The sequence below is a fragment of the Indicator indicator genome, chromosome 1 (genome assembly GCF_027791375.1).
Source record: "Indicator indicator isolate 239-I01 chromosome 1, UM_Iind_1.1, whole genome shotgun sequence".
Taxonomy (NCBI): domain Eukaryota; kingdom Metazoa; phylum Chordata; class Aves; order Piciformes; family Indicatoridae; genus Indicator; species Indicator indicator.
Window position 1 is genome coordinate 93,876,846 of NC_072010.1, and position 17,138 is coordinate 93,893,983.

The window sequence follows — 17,138 nt, forward strand, 5'->3', positions numbered from 1 at the left end:
TGGTCAACCTCTAACCTCAGCCCTTCTACTCCATCTTACTGTCAGTCCTCAGTTTGTCTGAAATCAGCCCAAACTTGAAGTCTTGTATATTATTTTCACTGGGAGTAGAAACCCTGAATGAATTCTGCAGCTTCCATGGTACAACCCTACTTAGTCAGATATGCAAGTCCCCACCAAATAGTTGAACCCTTCATTCACACAGCTTAAATTAGTAATGCACTTTAACAAGCCTGTTGTGAAGTGGTGCTTCTCACTGCTTCAATTATCCTAAAAAGGATTTTAGTAATTCTCTATAGTTACCCTGAGTACCTTGCATGAGTATTTCTGTAATATGCCTGCCCCTCAGCACATCATCATCCTGGCTGGCTCAGTACAGTTACAGATGGATGTTGTCTCCAGGGCTAAGGTTAGCATTTGGGAGAATTAACTTTTTTTTTTTTTTTTTTTTAATTAGGAAAGAGATAGAGACCATGTCCCAGGGATTTATGATCACTGTGGCAATTTAAGATTCAGCTTCATGGTTTTTTTCCCCACAGGCACTGGATTTGGAGAAAAGTGACAAAATAGTCCTTGGTCAAAGGACAACACCTGCACTAAAATCATAGAATCATTTTGGCTGGAAAAGACCTCCAAGATCATCAAGTCCATCTACTTTTGTCCAAAAATCTCTTTTGAGAGATGATCCAGGCTCCGTTGCAGAATCATCTAGCTTTTCTCTCAAGAGCTCTTAAAAAAAAAAACAAAACAGTAATAGACCTATGATATGTTAGCAAACTAACCTAGCTCCACTTGGGTAGGGATGTATTCATCCACTCAAAGAGGCAAAAAGGAAACCACCAAGAACTCAAGTCATCAAACACCAGGTTCTACCAGGCCAATGTAGAAAAATAAGACCATTTAGAACTCAGAAAACTCACTTTCCCCAAAAGTTTAAACGAAGTACTAGATGAAGAAACTATCATTCACCACAAAAAGTCTGTAATACAGATTTCAAAGTATGCTTCAGTGGCTGCAAGGCAAAAGAAAAGTGAATACAGACACTGTTGTACAACAGCAGCAAGTCAAGTGCTCTCTGTGTCACACTAGTTTCTTATCTATTTATAAATGGAGGAACAAAAACAATCAGAGCTATATGTGGTGCAGAAGAAGTAGTGAGGAAGTGTGAGGAGTAAGCACCAGGACTTATCAATATGCAGGGAACAGAATGCCCTGGGGAATAAAAAGCCTCCCATGCTTCTGTGTTAGTATGATGGTCAGGTTAAGAAAATTCGGGTAAAGAAAAGCTTGTAATTGTGAAAGGGTGGGGTGTGCAAAACCATGTTATTATAGAATCACAGAATCATTTCACTGGGAAAGGACCTTTAAGATCAAGTCCAACCATTTTCTAACTCTACCAAGTCTGGTGCCAAACCATGTCCCTCAGCACCACATCTCTGTGTCTTTGAAACACCTCCAGGGGTGAGGATTCAACCACCTCCCTGGGAAGCCTGTTCCAGTCTTTGAGAACCCCTTCTGTGAAGAAGTCTCTTCTAATAGACAATCTAAACTGAAACCTTTTCTGGTGCAACTTGAGGCCATTTTCTCTTGTCCTATCACATGTTAGTAGGGAAAAGAGACCAACACTCAACTTGCTCCAACCTCCTTTCACAGAGTTGTAGTGAGTGAGAAGATCTCCCCTCAGATCTCCAAGCACTTTTTCTGCATCTCTTGCCTCTGCAGCAAACTGGTTTTCACTTACAGAACATTTCTCCAGGCTTCTGTCTCTTCCTTTGCTCTTCCCTCATCTCCTTTGGCTCTAGTCAAAATATTTCATTAGTTCCTTGTTCTCTTTAATGTTTATTCTCATCTCTGAAACTGGCTTGAAGCTGTGTTTCCAAAGGCTGCTGGAGCTGTGGCAGGGAAAAGGAGGAGCTATGGAAATCCAAGGATCTTGAAGATGACCAGAAAACTGCTTGACCAGCAAATTAGGTTTTGCAAGAGCCTAGTACAGACCAGCAGGTGGAAGCAGTGAGAAACAGATCACCAAAACAGGTGCCACAAGTTCAGCCCTAGGAAGCATTTAAAAGGCAAAAAGTCTCTCTGGGATTACAAAAAAATTTTAGTTAGAATATTATATTGTCACATGAAAATGATGCCTTTATAGAACCCAAATACAGCCCATAATCTGTGACTGACAGATACCAGAGTTATCTATCTACGTACAAAGGACAAATGAAGGAAGACTATCACAAAGAACCTGGACTGCTGTAGACCAGTTTGATCTATTTTCAATGAGAAAGACTCAAATGCATTTTCACACCTGGGAATTTGGTTAAAACATTCAACAATTACATTTAAACCCAGGAAAGCATCTATGCAAGGAAAAAAAATCCAAACCAAGTACCTAAAATACCTAACCAACAAATTTTTAAGTTCTATCTTACGTGCTATTACTTCCTGACAGCTAAGGAAAGAAAAAGCCATGATACCAATCCATCTATACACATGACCACGCTATCTAGTTTACAAACCATTTGAGAATGGATGTGCTATCACTTGTTTTAATAGCTGACCAACTGTAAGAACACCTCTGCTTTTTAATGTAAGCTGAGCACAAACACATGCTTAACACTTCCACTTCCCAAGATAAATTACCTCTCTCAAGGATTGTGTACTACTGATAACAGTAGGAGTCATGACCAGTGGATTCCGTTTCCATGCTGAAATCTCAGCAGCTGATTCAGCAGCTGCAAATCAGGAATAACTGTGTAATTCACCCCCACATCATGCTTGACCAATTTGACAGCCTTCTATGATGGTGTGACCAGCTGAATAGATGAAGGGAGAGCAGTGGACGTTGTCTGCCAAGGCTTTTGTTACTGTCTCCTGTAACATTCTCATAAGTAAGATTAGGAAGTGAGGATTAGATGAGTGGAGAGTGGGGGGAATTGAGAACTGGCTGAAGGACAGAGCTCAGAGGGTTGTGATCAACAGTGAAGGCTCTAGTTGGAGGCCTGTAGCTAGTGGTGTTCCCCAGGGATCAGTATGGGGTCCAGCCTTGTTCAGCATCTTCATCAATGACCTGGATGAAGGGACAGAGTGTACTCAAGGCAAGTTTGCTGATGGTACAAACCAGGGAGGAGTGGCTGACACCCAGTCAGGCTGTGCTGCCATTCAGCGAGAGCTGGACAGGCTGTAGGGTTGGGCATTGGGGAATCTCATGAAGTTCAACAAGGACAAGCATAAAGTCCTGCACCTGCAGAGGAATAACTCCTTGCACCTGCACACATTAGGGATTGACCTACTGGAAAGGAGCTTTGCAAAGAAGGCCAGCTGGTGGACAAGGAGTTCCCTGTGAGCCAGCAATGTGCCCTTATGGCCAAGAAGGCCAATGGTATTCTTGGATTCATTAAGAAGGGTGTGAACAGCAGGCTGAGGGAGGTTCTCTTCTCCTTTGACTGCCCTAGTGAGGCTACGCCTGGGAGTATGGTGTTCTGTTCTGGGCTCTCCAGTCAAGAGAGACAGGGAATGCCTGAGAGACGTGGGGCTGCTGGCTGCTGAAGGCAAATGGTATTCTTGGGTGGATTCAGTCAAGGTCAAGGGAGGTTCTTCATTCCCTCTGCTCTGGTGAGGCCACACCTGGAGTCTTGTGTCCAGTTCTGGACTCCCCAGTTCAAGAGAGACAGGGAACTATGACAGAGAGTCCAATGGAATGCCACAAGGATGATTAGGATATTGGAGCATGTCTCTTAGGAGCAAAGTCTGAGAAACCTAGGGCTGTTTATCCTGGAGAAGAGCAGACTGAGAGAGGATCTTATCAATATCTAAAGGGTGAAGGTTGGAGGTCAAGAGCATGGAGCCGGGCTCTTTCACTTGGTTCCAGGTGATAAGACAAAGGGTAATGGGCATGAACTAGAACACAGAAGGTTTCACTTAAATGTAAGAAAAAACTTTCCTGTGAGGCAGGCAGAGCACTGAAACAAGCTGCCCAGAGAGGTTGTGGAGTCTCTGCCTCTGGAGGCATTCCAAACCTGTCTGGACATGCTTCTGTGTGGAGATCCTGCTCTAGCAAGGAGGTTGGACTAGGTGATTTTCAGAAGTTCCTTCCAACCCCCATCACAATGTAGTTCTGTGGTATGCACTCTTGTTTACAGGAAATCACAAAAATCAACCACTCTTTGGAGTTTTTCAGTACTACGAGATGGAGGTGGCTACAAGAGGAAAGTCTGCAGAATTAAATGACTGACATACAATTAATTCAGTTACCTGTGTTGCCTCCCAGCCCCACTGCCTGTACTTGGGATCATGGGTGAATCTCCACATATACCAGTATGTCTCAATCACCTCCGGTCTCAGGATGTAATATTTCTCGTTCTGTCGCACTGCCACTGCCTCAACACCACCATCGAATTTGAATGCTTCCGGACCCAGCTTTAATGCTGCAGAGGAAGGAAAAAAAAAAAGGAGAAGAATTATTATTCTTTATCAAGTTTTGCTGGAAGGGTGGATAGGAGACTGCTAGATCTCAAGTAGGTGAGAAAAACAGGAACTAGCTTGTCCTGAAGCAGCCTCATAAATCTTGTGTATTGTTGAGGTCCATAATTTTTGTTATGAATAATTTATTCATTTCCCATGAGAAAACTGCCTATCTTGACAGAAGCACAGTAATCCTCTTGAAAACTAGTGAAACACCAAGAATATAAAGACATGAATACATTCAATTGTAGGATTAAATTAAAAACGACCAACATAATCTCCAAAGGTCCCTTCCAACCTCTACCAATCTATGATCAGTTCTTTACAAGAAAAAGAAATTAAAAAAAAAAGGGTCAGCGCTACCAATCTATGATCAGTTTTTTACAAGAAAAAGAAATAAATAAAAAAAAAAAAAAGGAGGTCAGCACAGGCTTTGATCCCACCCAGCACAGCAGGAGAAGATCGTGGAACAAAACCAGGTACCACCATCTCAAATAACCTGCATCTTTATCCAAACTCTCTTGGCTCAGGGAAGTGCTGTCAGGCCACCATAATTGATTTTTAGATTGGTTATTAGAAGAAACTTCTTCACTGGAATGGTTTCAAACATTGAAATAGGCTGTCCAGGGAGGTGGTTGAATGCCCATCCCTGGAGCTGTTTCACGGATGCAGAGACGTGGTGCTGAGGGACGTGGTTTTAGCACCAGACTTGGTAGCATTAGAATCATTAAACCAGAGAATGGTAGGGGTTGGAAGGGACCTTCAGACATCATGTCGTCCAATGCTCTTGCTAGAGCAGGTTCACCTAGAAGAAGGTGTACAGGAACACAAGTCTTGTGAGAAGTGGCTGAGGGAACTGGGGTTATTTAGTTTGGAGAAAAGGAGGTTGAGGGGAGATCCTGCTTTCTACAGCTCCTTGAAAGGAGCTTGTAGCCACGCATTTGCTGGTCCCTTCTCCCCAGCAATGAGTGATAGCACAAGAGGAAATTACCTCAAATTGCACCAGGAAGGTTTAGGCTGGGTATCAGGAAAAATTTTTTGACTGAAAGAGTGGTCAAGCATTGAAGCAAGCTATATACAGATGTGATGGAGTCACCCACCATCTCTGGAGGTGTTCAAAACACCTGTAGACATGGTACTTCGGGACACAATTTAGTGAGCATGATGGTGCTAGGTTGATAGTTGGACTTCATGATCTCAGGTTTTCCCCAACCTTGATGATTTTATGATATTTTGCTTAGAACGGTTCTTCTACTTTCTTTGAAAGATGAGTCCAGGCAAAAAAAAAAATAAAACAACCCAAACAAACAAAAAAAATCTGTATTCCTGAGACTGCATCACTGAACAGAAGAAAACTAGGGCACTGCAAATATATAGCTGTGGGAACAGTCTGTTTCTGGTATGTGTGTGTTACAAAATATGTAACCAGAACTTTTATCCCCATCTTTTGACTTATTTAGGGTACAGAATAAACATCTGAAAGAATAAAATTAGGACTGCACAAAGTGTAGAAGTAGCACTGCTTATTTTTAAGCATCAAATTAAACATTTAAATGCTGTTTTTCAGAATGCAATGACAGCTACTATTTGTTACTTTTTCCTTAGGCATCCTCCTTTTTTTTTAATCTTCTCCTTTTTTTTTTTTAATGCTGTTGCTACCCAGGTAAAAGTATCGCTTATGTGACTGGATTCTTTCAAACAACAGGCAATTATACAATGATATTACATAATGCAATGAATAAATACATGAATTCTCATCTTAAAATTGCTTGACGTATAGTTACCGCTGTTTCTACCACCAAGCTATTTCAGAAGCTCACTTCTCTGATAGCTACACAAAGCCATTTCCAATTTCCAACCTACATTTATTCACAGCAAGCTTACACATCTTTACTCTTGGTACAGCTTCCTTGCTTAGATCTTAAAATAACTATTTCTTCTCAGTGTTTACCCCTTGAGATGACAACAAATGTATTCCCTTCTTTGGCATTACTTTTCCAAGTCTGAACAGGCTGAGCTCTCTTATTTTTCCACTGTAAGATACAGGTTCTGTCACTCTCAGCATTCTCTTGGTCCTTCTCTGCATTTGTTCTGCTTGAAATTCGTATTTGTACAGCATGTCCTGGATGATGAATTACACGTCACATAAAGTAGTATTAATATTCTCTAATCTGTGCTGAAACTAGGACTGCATTGGCATTTTTCAGCTCCCAGTTTAGAAACAGAGCCTTTTTTCTAGTGAACCTCTTATTTCTGGCAGTCCAGTCTGCACAATCTCCCTGTTTACTACTCTGAAACTCCTCTGTTTTAATTGTCTCTTACGACTTTACAGCCACGCTAAGCATAACCAGCACACTTCGACTTTATGCATCAAGGTCATTCTAAAGATGCAAAACAAACCTGGTCCAGAAGACTGAACCTGAGAAACTTCCAGACCAATAGTGTGTGGCAGTTTAGGCTGGGTGCCCCCTGCCACTGCCGCATGAGATACACCTCTGATGTCCTGGGTGCTCACCCAATAGGGGTGGACACAGGAAACGGCGTATTTCTACCCGTAAGTCCTGCACCCTATAAGGCCATCTGCAGAGTCATTCTCTTCCTCTTTCTTCCCTCTCTGCTCCCACAGGAGATGTCCTCTCTTATCGGGTAATGCCGGGGGAGTATCCTCAAGGCCTCTTAGGCCTGTCTAGGCCTAATGCCAGGAGGAGAATGGAGGGGGGGCAGTCTCAGACCTGGCCAGCCTGAGACTTGCCTAGCAGTGGGAGGGGGAAGAAAGAGCCCTGGGGGGTTTGGGTTTACCCTCAGGTGGGGAGAAGGGAAGGATTGGGAAGCTTTTGGGAATTCTGTGAGGGGTTCTGTACGCTTTGGGATACTCTTTGCCACTATGCTTTGTAGTCTTCTGTAGCTTCACCAATCGCTTTTCCATTTAAACTTTCCATCACTCTCCAATCCGTTTGTGTGAGTCTCATTCTTTTGTCCCTTTCGGGGCAAGAGACGATCTGTCTGGCCCCAAACCAGCACATAGTGAAACCTGACACTGCCTCCTCACTGTTCAAGTCTTACAGTTTGTATACTCATCACCATCATCCTCACCAGTTTAGTTAGAACGTACTGCTACTAAAACCAGTAAAAGATGTATTTACAACATTCTCACCCTACATAACCGAAAGAACAGTATATATGAAATGAAAACCTGCCCTATGTATCTGGGAGGAGGACAAGTGTTCACACATGCTCTTTCCCCTCTGCACCCACATAACCTATTTCAGATGACTGATCCAAAAATAGGAACACACAGGCAGGAAGGAGCTGTCTGAAGTCTGGGTTTACATTTATTCATCGTGATGTAATCAGAAGTACCTATCTGGATGTAAAAAAATTATACTGGTAGAAACAGTGCATGTTAGGCAGGGCATAGGTCCAAAACAAATCTTAACAACAATTACAACAATTTCTGTATTTTAGCTACTGAAGTAACTAGATTAGAAACATATCTTACTTGTCCTGTCATACGACTCATGACATGTATGTGCAATTTCAGCTCCAAGTTGCAAGTAATGCCCAGCTTTGTCATCTCTGGAACCATCTGCTCCAAGGGCAAACATTCCCCCTGCAAAACAGGTCAAATGGCCCATCTTTCTTTCAAGGTGCCCGTTCTTCCACTCCCCAATGAAGGTCAGTCCTCCATTGGACTTCCTGATGAGATGCTTTTCTATGGCCTACAAGAGAAAGAGAACTTTCAGATAGTGTTTCACATGATAACTCTCCTTCAAAGAATAAAGTAGATTTAAAAACTAAAAGCATTTTCTTCTTTCAAATTCACTTCTGAACAATACAGGAATAACCAGCTCTAAGAACATAATTTCAGTACAAACACAAAAAAATAATACCTTAACTGCTAAACAATGCTAATGAGATCAAATATAGGACCATCATGAAATAGGTAACATTGCACTTTTCAGCTGAGGATTCAGCACATATTTTATGGCTCAAACAATGTTTCTCTAACTGATAACTCTGAAAAGCATCTACTTGTTCTGCTGTACAGTCTCTGTGTACTCAGGAAATAGACCCACAGTGGGAATTTTGGTCAGCAACATATGTAAAGGCAGTACCTGTACTCTCAGTCTTTAATAGGAAGTGGCAGGAATGCTCCAGCCACTTTCTAGGTGCTTCTCCATAGCACCTTTTTGATTGCACATGGTTAAAGGATGGGGGAGGGTTAGAGCAGCTGTTCACAAAAAAACATAATTATTTTATAGGTGAAGCTGCTTTTTGTTTGCATACCTTTACCAACATATCACAGAATCACACAATCACAGAACGGCAGGAATTGGAAGGGACTTCTGAATACAGTTTAGTCCAACCCTCCTGCTGGGGCAGGATCACCTACAGTAAATCACACAGGAACACACCCAGGTGGGTTTGGAATGCTTCCAGGTATGTTGTTGCTCGTGACTTACAAATGGTATTCTTCTGGTAGTACAAAGGAGAATAGCTGACCTAACTTTCTGAAATTTGCAAAGTACACGGAACAACACATCCCCACCAGCCTACTGCAGGACTTGCTATTTTTAGCATCAGACAGTTTTTCTTCTAACTAGAATCTCATTACGGCTTGAGTTCTATAATCATAAAGACAATTATCTTCTTTACCATGGGGACATTATCCCTGTCTTCTTTCCAGAAATCTCTTTTGTACTTGCTCACATAACCATCTGATGGGTTCAGAACTTTCTTCAAAGAGCATGATCTGTGATGGGTCAGAGTACTCCAAGACCGATTAAAGTTGAAGGATCAAAGTACCATTAGAAAGGCATTTATTATGCTTCCTTACCATCCACAAAATCTACTATAGATACAAATTACTACCACTCTCTTTTATTTTTCTGGTACCTACAGCAAATTACATCCCAAACACCCACAAATGTATTTTGCACTAAATCCAGATATACTGACAACACAGAGGCAGAGACTGTGGATGTGGACCTCAAGTCTGCTGCATACAATTGTCTTCTTGCTACCTACTCAGTGCAAACTACAGTTTGCTACAACATGGATTAGGGCAAGAAATACACAAATTAATCTATCATATTGTAATTTGAGTTTGAAAGTGGACAGTCCAATACCTTTTCTCTCTTGTTCCAGTGTGGTGCTTCAAGCTCTTCTGTGACTGCAGTAGGTATATTTCAACTATTTTTAATCTTTTTTTTTTTAGTTGATGCTTAAGTGATGAAGGATTGTTAAAGCAGCTGTACTGAAGCTAGTAACATTTTCACAGAATGGCAGATTGGGAGGGGTTGGAAGGGATCTCTGGAGATATCTAGTTCAACCCACCTACTAGAGCAGGTTCCCCTAGATCAGGTTGCACAGGCAGTACAGGTGGGTTTTGAAAGTCTACAGAGAAGGGGATTCTACAACCTCTCTGGGCAGCCTGCTCCAGTGCTCTCATGAGAAAAGACGAAAAGACACTTTAAAATCAGAGTAGCTGCAAGGTCCACGAGACGATGTGGAAAGCAAAGCTAAGAGACCCACCCTCAATACTTACCATCACAAAAATTTCCTCTCAAGTTTCATAATCTCAGCTTTTATCGCAGCTGTGAATCCACATACCAGGACAGTGAAATGAAGTGTCCTTCACAGTGGAAGACTGCAGTGATGCCATATAGCACAGAGAGGTATTTGACACAGAATTTGTTTGTAGTCTTACTACAAAGTATGTGGCGACATGGGTAAGGTTTCGTGGATTGGAAATGATGACATCTGAAAAACAGGTGTTGTCATCATTCTTCCTCTTAACACTGCCAAGAAATGGCCTATCACTGCCTACTGCAAGACTGGAAAGCAAGGTTATGGTTGTCCATTTTGCACTGTCCTTCCTGTAGTAAGCTAAGGGAGTGAAGCGTGGCTGGACAGAGACCTTCCTCAGGACATGGTTTAGTAGGCATGGTGATGATGGTGGTTTGATGGTTGGACTTGATCTCAGAGGTCTTTTCCAATCTTAATGATTCTATGATTGATTGATTTTAGACTGGTGGCTGCTGAGAATGTTTTAAACTCCTTGCTTTGCGTGGGATACCCTTTCTCCTTCTGCTTGCGTAAATGATGCAAAGAGCTTTTGCCCCAAGTTTTGAAAAACAATGAATAAAAGTGTCAGTCATGAAGGAAGATGTATGTTACAGGCAACAACAAAAAGATGGTATGCTTTCATTTGGTCCCAAGTTTGCTTTGCTGTCTTGCTATTCAGAGACAGAGAGTTGCCCACACAAAATGTCTGGAAGAGTGAGGAGGGTGAAAGGGAAAGTTTATTTCCTCTGACTTCAACGTGCTCATAGTTCAGGAATCAGAATAAAATATTTCAACAGGAACCACAATGGATGTTGAACATACACTGGTAAACATTTTTAAACTCACGGGACCCAACAAATTGTATTTTAGACTATTAAAGGTACTCAACTAATATTTTCAACTATTAATGTTGAACTTTACCAATCCCTGGAAAGCTAAGGATTTTCAAAAAGATGGGGAAATAGCTGATGCTTTAAAAACATTTTAAAATGTTGAACGAACAATCATGTAAAATGAATGATGTGATTTCAAAAGTGACTGACAAGTGCATGCTGGCATAAGGAATTTCAGGAATTTCCTTGATATTGTCCAAAATATTAGTCTTAAACAAATTAAGGGCAGCACATATGAAGTGGATTAAAAGTTGGCTTGCTAGGACGGGTCGAAGCAAAACAAAAGATCATGGAAAATTCTTCTTCCCATGAAGATTCTGCAAAGACACTTTTAGCTAATGTTTATGTGGCATCCCTCCCAATGAGCTGCAAGAAATAAATGCTAAAAAAATAATGTGCACATGACACAGAAATTGATGGAGCTACAGATAGTGATAAAGGAAAAGTCAGTCCTGTAAAATCATTCAGAATGGGTGACAAAATGGGGTTTGCTTGAACAATTGTGTTGTAATAGAGATAAGGATAAGGTCTGACATGGTGGGATCAGGAATGTAAATCATCCTATCAGGAAAGCACTGAATCAAAGATTATCACTAGATTCTGAGCAAAACCAACTGGGAAGTGGATGAGAGTGTGAGGCAGAGGTTAAGAGTGGAAACAAAGCTCTTGTATGGATGAAGAGAAGACTGCCGAGAAGAAAAGAATAAGCATGCAAATGACACTAAGGTGGGAGGGAGGGAGTGGTGATGTGCTTGGAGGTAGGAAAGCTATACAGAGAGATGTGGACAGGCTGAAACAATGGGCTGAGGCCAGCTGTATGAGATTCCACAAGATCAAGTCCCTGATTTTGCACTTGGGTCACAACAACCCCCAACAGCACTTCAGGCTGGAAAGCTCCCTGGTAGAAAGGGACCCGGAGGTGCTGGTTGAGAGACAACCGAAGATGAGCCAACATGTGTCCAGGTGGCCAAGAAGGCCAACAGTATTGTAGAGTGTATCAGCAACAGACTGACCAGCAGGACCAGCGAAATTATTGCCCCCCCTGTACTTGGCACTAATGAGACCACACTTTGAGTTCTGAGTTCAATTTTGGGGCCCTCGCTACAAGACAGACATTGTGGTGCTGGAGTGTACCCAGAGATGGTCAACAAAGCTGGTGAAGGGTCTGGAGAACAGGTCTTGTGAGGAGGGAGGCTGAGGGGAGGTTGTTTAATCTCTAGAGGAGAAGGCTGAGGGGAGAGCTTTCTGCTCTCTGCAACTCCTTGAAAGGAGGTTGTAGTGAAGTGTGTGCTGATCTCTTCTCCCCAAAAACGAGTGACAGGATGAGAAGAAATGACCTCATATTGCACCAGGGGAGGTTTAAGTTGGATTCTTGACTGCAAGGCAGGTCAAGCATTGGAATGGGCTGCCCACTGAGATGGTGGAGTCCCCATCCCTGGAGGAGGTAAAAACATGTGTAGACATGGCACTCTGGGACATGGTTTTAGTAGGCATGGTGCTGTTGGTTGATGGTTGGAATTGATGATCTTAGAGGTCTTTTCTAGCCTGAATGATTCAACGATTTTTGTTTCCATTTTGAAGACACTGGAAAGTACCTCCAAAAAAAGTTTAAGAAATAATAACAAATCTGATTTATATTTATACAGAAAAATAATACATTTATCCTTCTGGAGAGAATTCCTGTTGCACCTTGGTTAGTAACCAGCTACATGATGCAGATAGCCCTCTAAAACAATGTATGGAAAAAATAGTTCAAGCAGCTGAAAACCAAAGGTAATCATATTGAGGTCAGGAATAAGACATACTACAGCTGGAGCTTTAACTACTTATCTTTAATTGTGAATTTTGAGAATTCCAAGAACAAGAGTTTTGTTTTAGGAGACTGACAGCACTAGAACAAAGCTTTAAAAGCTTGTATTGAAAGAAACACAGAGTGCACAGAACATTCAACAAGGTAGGTCCCAAGCACATATCAGCACTTGGACCAGATTACAAGGACTTTGCTGCTGTTGGTACTACAGCTACCTTGATAAAACTAACCTGGTTACTCTCGATGTGTCTTACTGCAGCATTGGCAAGCTAATATCAACACAAGCACATCAAGACTGAGGAAAGAAGATGGTTGTATTTGGGAAAAGTAAGAAAGCAAGAACTGAGCAGCATAAAGCTCAGAGCCACCACAAAAAGTCCCCACTGCAAATCACACTGAACCATTCTAATGGAATTCAACAAGGGTAAGTGCAGAGTCCTGCATCTGAGGAAGAGCAACCCCCTGCAGCAGTACAGGTCAGGGGTTGACCTTCTGGAAAGCAGCTCTGGGGAAAAGGAACCTGGGACTCTTGATGAACAGCAAGTCCCCCATGAGCCAATGATGTGCCCTCATGGCAAGAAGGCCAATGGCATCCTGGGGTGCATTCAGAAGAGTGTGGCCAGCAGGTCAAGGGAGATTCTCCTCCCCCTCCACTCTGCCCTGGTGAGGCCTTGTCTGGAATACTCCATCCAGTGCTGACTCTGCAGTTCAAAAAACACAAAGAAATACTGGATAGAGCCCAGCAGAGAGCCACTAAGATGATGAGGGGACAGACACATCTAACTTACAAGGAAAGGCTGAGAGACCTCGAGCTGTTTAGCCCAGAGAAAAGAAAACTGAGGGGTGATTTTATTAATGCTTATCAATATCTAAAGGGCAAGTATCAGGAGGATGAGGGGTGTCCAGGGATAGAACAAGGGGCAATGGACACAAACTGGAACATGGGAGGTTCCACATCAACAGATGGAAAAATTTTCCTCTCTTTGAGGGTGGCAGAACACTGAACACGCTGCCTAGAGAGGTTGTGTGATTTACTGTGTGTGATCCTCCTCTAGCAGAAGGGTTGGACTAGATGATCTTCAGACATCCCTTCCAACCCCTACCTTTCTATGGTTCTGTCATCCTGAAATGCTGCTGGGCCTGGGCAAGCACTGCTTGATCTGTGAGAGGGAGCGAGATCATATCACAAAAGAACCACAGAGTAAGGAATAGGTATGAACTACGTTTTACAAGATAAATATGTAATACAGCATTTAAATGCTTTAGAAAATAGTTTAAGAAATTAAACAGTTCAGGAAACTACTGGAATGACTCTGAAAACTGGGGAAAAATGACTTCCCTGCAGAAAAGTTCTGCACACGTTAGGGTTGTTATTATCTTTTTCGAGTAAACTATAGCTTGGGCTTTTGCATTATGCCATGGTGGACAAGCTGATTATTTTTAGCACAATAATCTGCATTGCATGTATTCCACGGTAATACTTTTGAAACTACTCAGAGTGAAAGCTGCTATTACTCATCCCTTGATTTCTTAAAATTTACATAATCCGAACAAGTTTCACGGTGTGGGGGTTTTTTTGTTTATTTGTTTTAGGGTAGATTTTTTTTTTAGTGTTAAAGATGTTTTTTAAGTTTCACTGTGTTGGAAAGCTCAATGAATTATAATCACCTCAATTGCATCGTCGTACATTTTCCTTGCCTCCGTGTCCATCCTGTCTGACATAAGCCAGGCTTTCAATAAATATTCATAAAAACTGTCTCCCAGCCCGCCCACGGATGTGTGATCTGTAGGAGGGAAAAAAACAAACAACAACACAACCAGGTTGAAGTTGTTATATAATAGCACCTTAAATTTATTCAAAATACAAACCCATGCTTTTAAAGGTCTGCTGTTGTAGAACTATCAATATTTTAAGCTTGTTTAGCAGGACAAAGCTGTACTGTATCCTCCAAACCTACCTCATAGGCATGGAACCTGCTGTATGTGTTCACCATTCATCATTCTGCACAGGTCATCCTTCATATAAAAAAGCCTTATTTCAATCTCTGTTTTAATGTCATTCCATAGAACTTAATTGTTTTGCTGCTATACGGTTTGGGGAGGTGGGGGGGCGTTAATTGTATTTTTTAAACATATGCAAAAAAGCATATATCTATATATATAGATATATCCTGTATCCAGGATGCAACCAGGTCATGTGGTTAGCTATTAAATGTCATGACGTACACAGAAGACAATCTTTCCAGGAGATATATATTTCCAAGGTAGTTATTTAACAGTCTGTTGAATTTGTCCAAGTACACGTTCTTATTTCAATGATTTCCCTCAAAAGGGAGGCACACTGTCTTTGCAGTGTATGACACCACAAGCCATGCTCCATTTCAAAACTGTACAAAGCCAAGCCATGTGCTACACAGGAGGGCTGCTTGACTATCTGAATCCACCACTGCATCAACTGGACCTCCTAACATGCAGAATTTTGTCACCTTTTTTTTTTTTTTTCTTTCTTTTGCCTTTCACAACTAGAGCCATGATTATTCTGTGCTGACAGACCATGCAAGACCTACCTATGTTTTCCCTTGGGTGAATTATCATGCATTTCCACATAAAGCCTACTGGTAGGCGCAGTCTTGGAGCTTCTGTTCCAACCCCAGCAAGTGCTCGCTAGCACAGTCTTCATTCAAAAAGCAGTACATTCTATGAGCTTTAATAAGTGATTTCAACCACAACAGCACTTAACTTTTTTTCCCCCAATGCTACAGCTCCCAAAATGCTGGCATCAGAACAGTCTTAGTTTGCTGAAGCTAGGCAAAGGAAATGTCTAAGACCAGCTTTGTCACAATGTCAAAAATGCACTACCTTAAGAGTGGCTATTATAGTCATGCAAATCCCTTCCTTTGCTCAGTGAGAAAAAGAAAAGCTATCAGACAATCTCAGAATGGTAGGGGTTGGAAGATCACCTGGTCCAGGTGGTCCTGGAGATCACCTAGTCCAGTCCCTGTGCTAAGGCAGCGTAACCCAGAGCAGGTTACTCAGGATTGCAATGTCAGGCGGGTTTGGGAAGTCTCCAGAGAAGGAGACTTCACAACCTCTTGGAGTAGCCTGATCCAGTGCTCTGTCACCCTCACACGAAAGAAGTTTTGCCTCCTGTTCAGATGGAACCTCCTGGGTTTAAATTTGTGCCTGTTGCTCCTTATCCTGTCCTTGGGCACCACAGAAAAAAGCCCAGCCTCATCCTCTTGATACCAGTCCCTTAGATACCACAGAACACCAGGTTGGATGGGACATCAAGGATCATCTGGTCCAACCTTAGATATGATCCTTCCTTTTCTGAAGTACCTCAGAAAAGTGGTAATATTCACAGTGTTTCTGGGATAAAGGTGTGAAAGAAAGGTTGGAGCTCTCCTTCTGTTCCTTTTTTCCTCCAAGCACCATCTTGCCTCATCATGTCTACTTGCCTCAGAAGATGTGAGTAGAAGGTTAGAGCAGGTAGATGCTTCTCTCCTAACTTTTCCACCTGACTCTAGACTCTTCTGCTACTTAACAATGGATTTCTAAATACAGGAAGGAGCAAGTGGAAAGCTTGTAGCTTTGCCATTTGGTTTCAGGTTGTGAATTTGTAGCAAATTACTTCATGCCTTTCTCCCTTTATGTTAGTATCTCCTACATAGCCCTTTCACACCTAGGTACTCCATGATTTATCTACAATGAGATTTCACAAGCTTTCTAGGTGTGAGCTGTAAGAAGGCATTCACATCACTTTTTTCTACAAATGCAAGAGCTAGAAATTACTCCTTCATTGAACAACTCCATTCTCAACTAGGCACAAGAACTAAGTCTGGGGTTTTAATAAGGCTCTGAGGTTTTCAGGAAAAAATAAACCATTGCAAGATTTCAAAGTTACAACTCATGTCAGAACTACTCTGGGGATGTCTTCAGAAGAGAAGTGGTTTAAACCCTGTTGCTGCCTACTCCCCAACCGAGCTCTGTCACTTGAGTCAGTGCTGCTCCTCTATAGGAACAGAGGCACTCAGTCTCCAACCAGGACCAGGTTGTTGAACCCTCAGCGGGATTCCTCTTGCATCAGTTTCCAAATTCAGTTATCAGAAACACATCCCATTTCTACTTAGGATCACAGATTCATTAAGGTTGGAAAAGACTTGTAAGACCATAGAGTCCAACCGTCAACTCAACGCCACCATGCCCACTAAACTGTGCCCCAAGGTGCCATGTCTTTTTGAACACCTCCAGGGATGGTGATTCCACCACGTCCTTGGGCAGCCTTCTCCAATGCCTGACCACTCTTGCAGAACAGAAACTTTTCCTAATATCCAATATAAACCTTTCCTGGTGCAACTTGAGGCCGTTTCCTCTTGTCCTATTGCTAGTTACTTGGGAGAAGAGACCAACAC

General features: G+C 42.1%; 1 protein-coding gene across 1 annotated transcript in view; it reads right to left on the reverse strand.

The window, feature by feature from the left end:
* Nucleotides 1-17,138, reverse strand: part of MAN1A2 (mannosidase alpha class 1A member 2) — a 153,799-nt gene that overhangs the window by 10,066 nt on the left and 126,595 nt on the right. The window contains exons 9-11 of the mRNA XM_054399609.1: nucleotides 14,395-14,510; nucleotides 7,955-8,174; nucleotides 4,246-4,418 (exon numbers count right to left, since the gene is read on the reverse strand). Of these exons, the coding sequence (XP_054255584.1) occupies nucleotides 4,246-4,418; nucleotides 7,955-8,174; nucleotides 14,395-14,510 (509 nt within the window). The remainder of the gene's footprint in view (nucleotides 1-4,245; nucleotides 4,419-7,954; nucleotides 8,175-14,394; nucleotides 14,511-17,138) is intronic.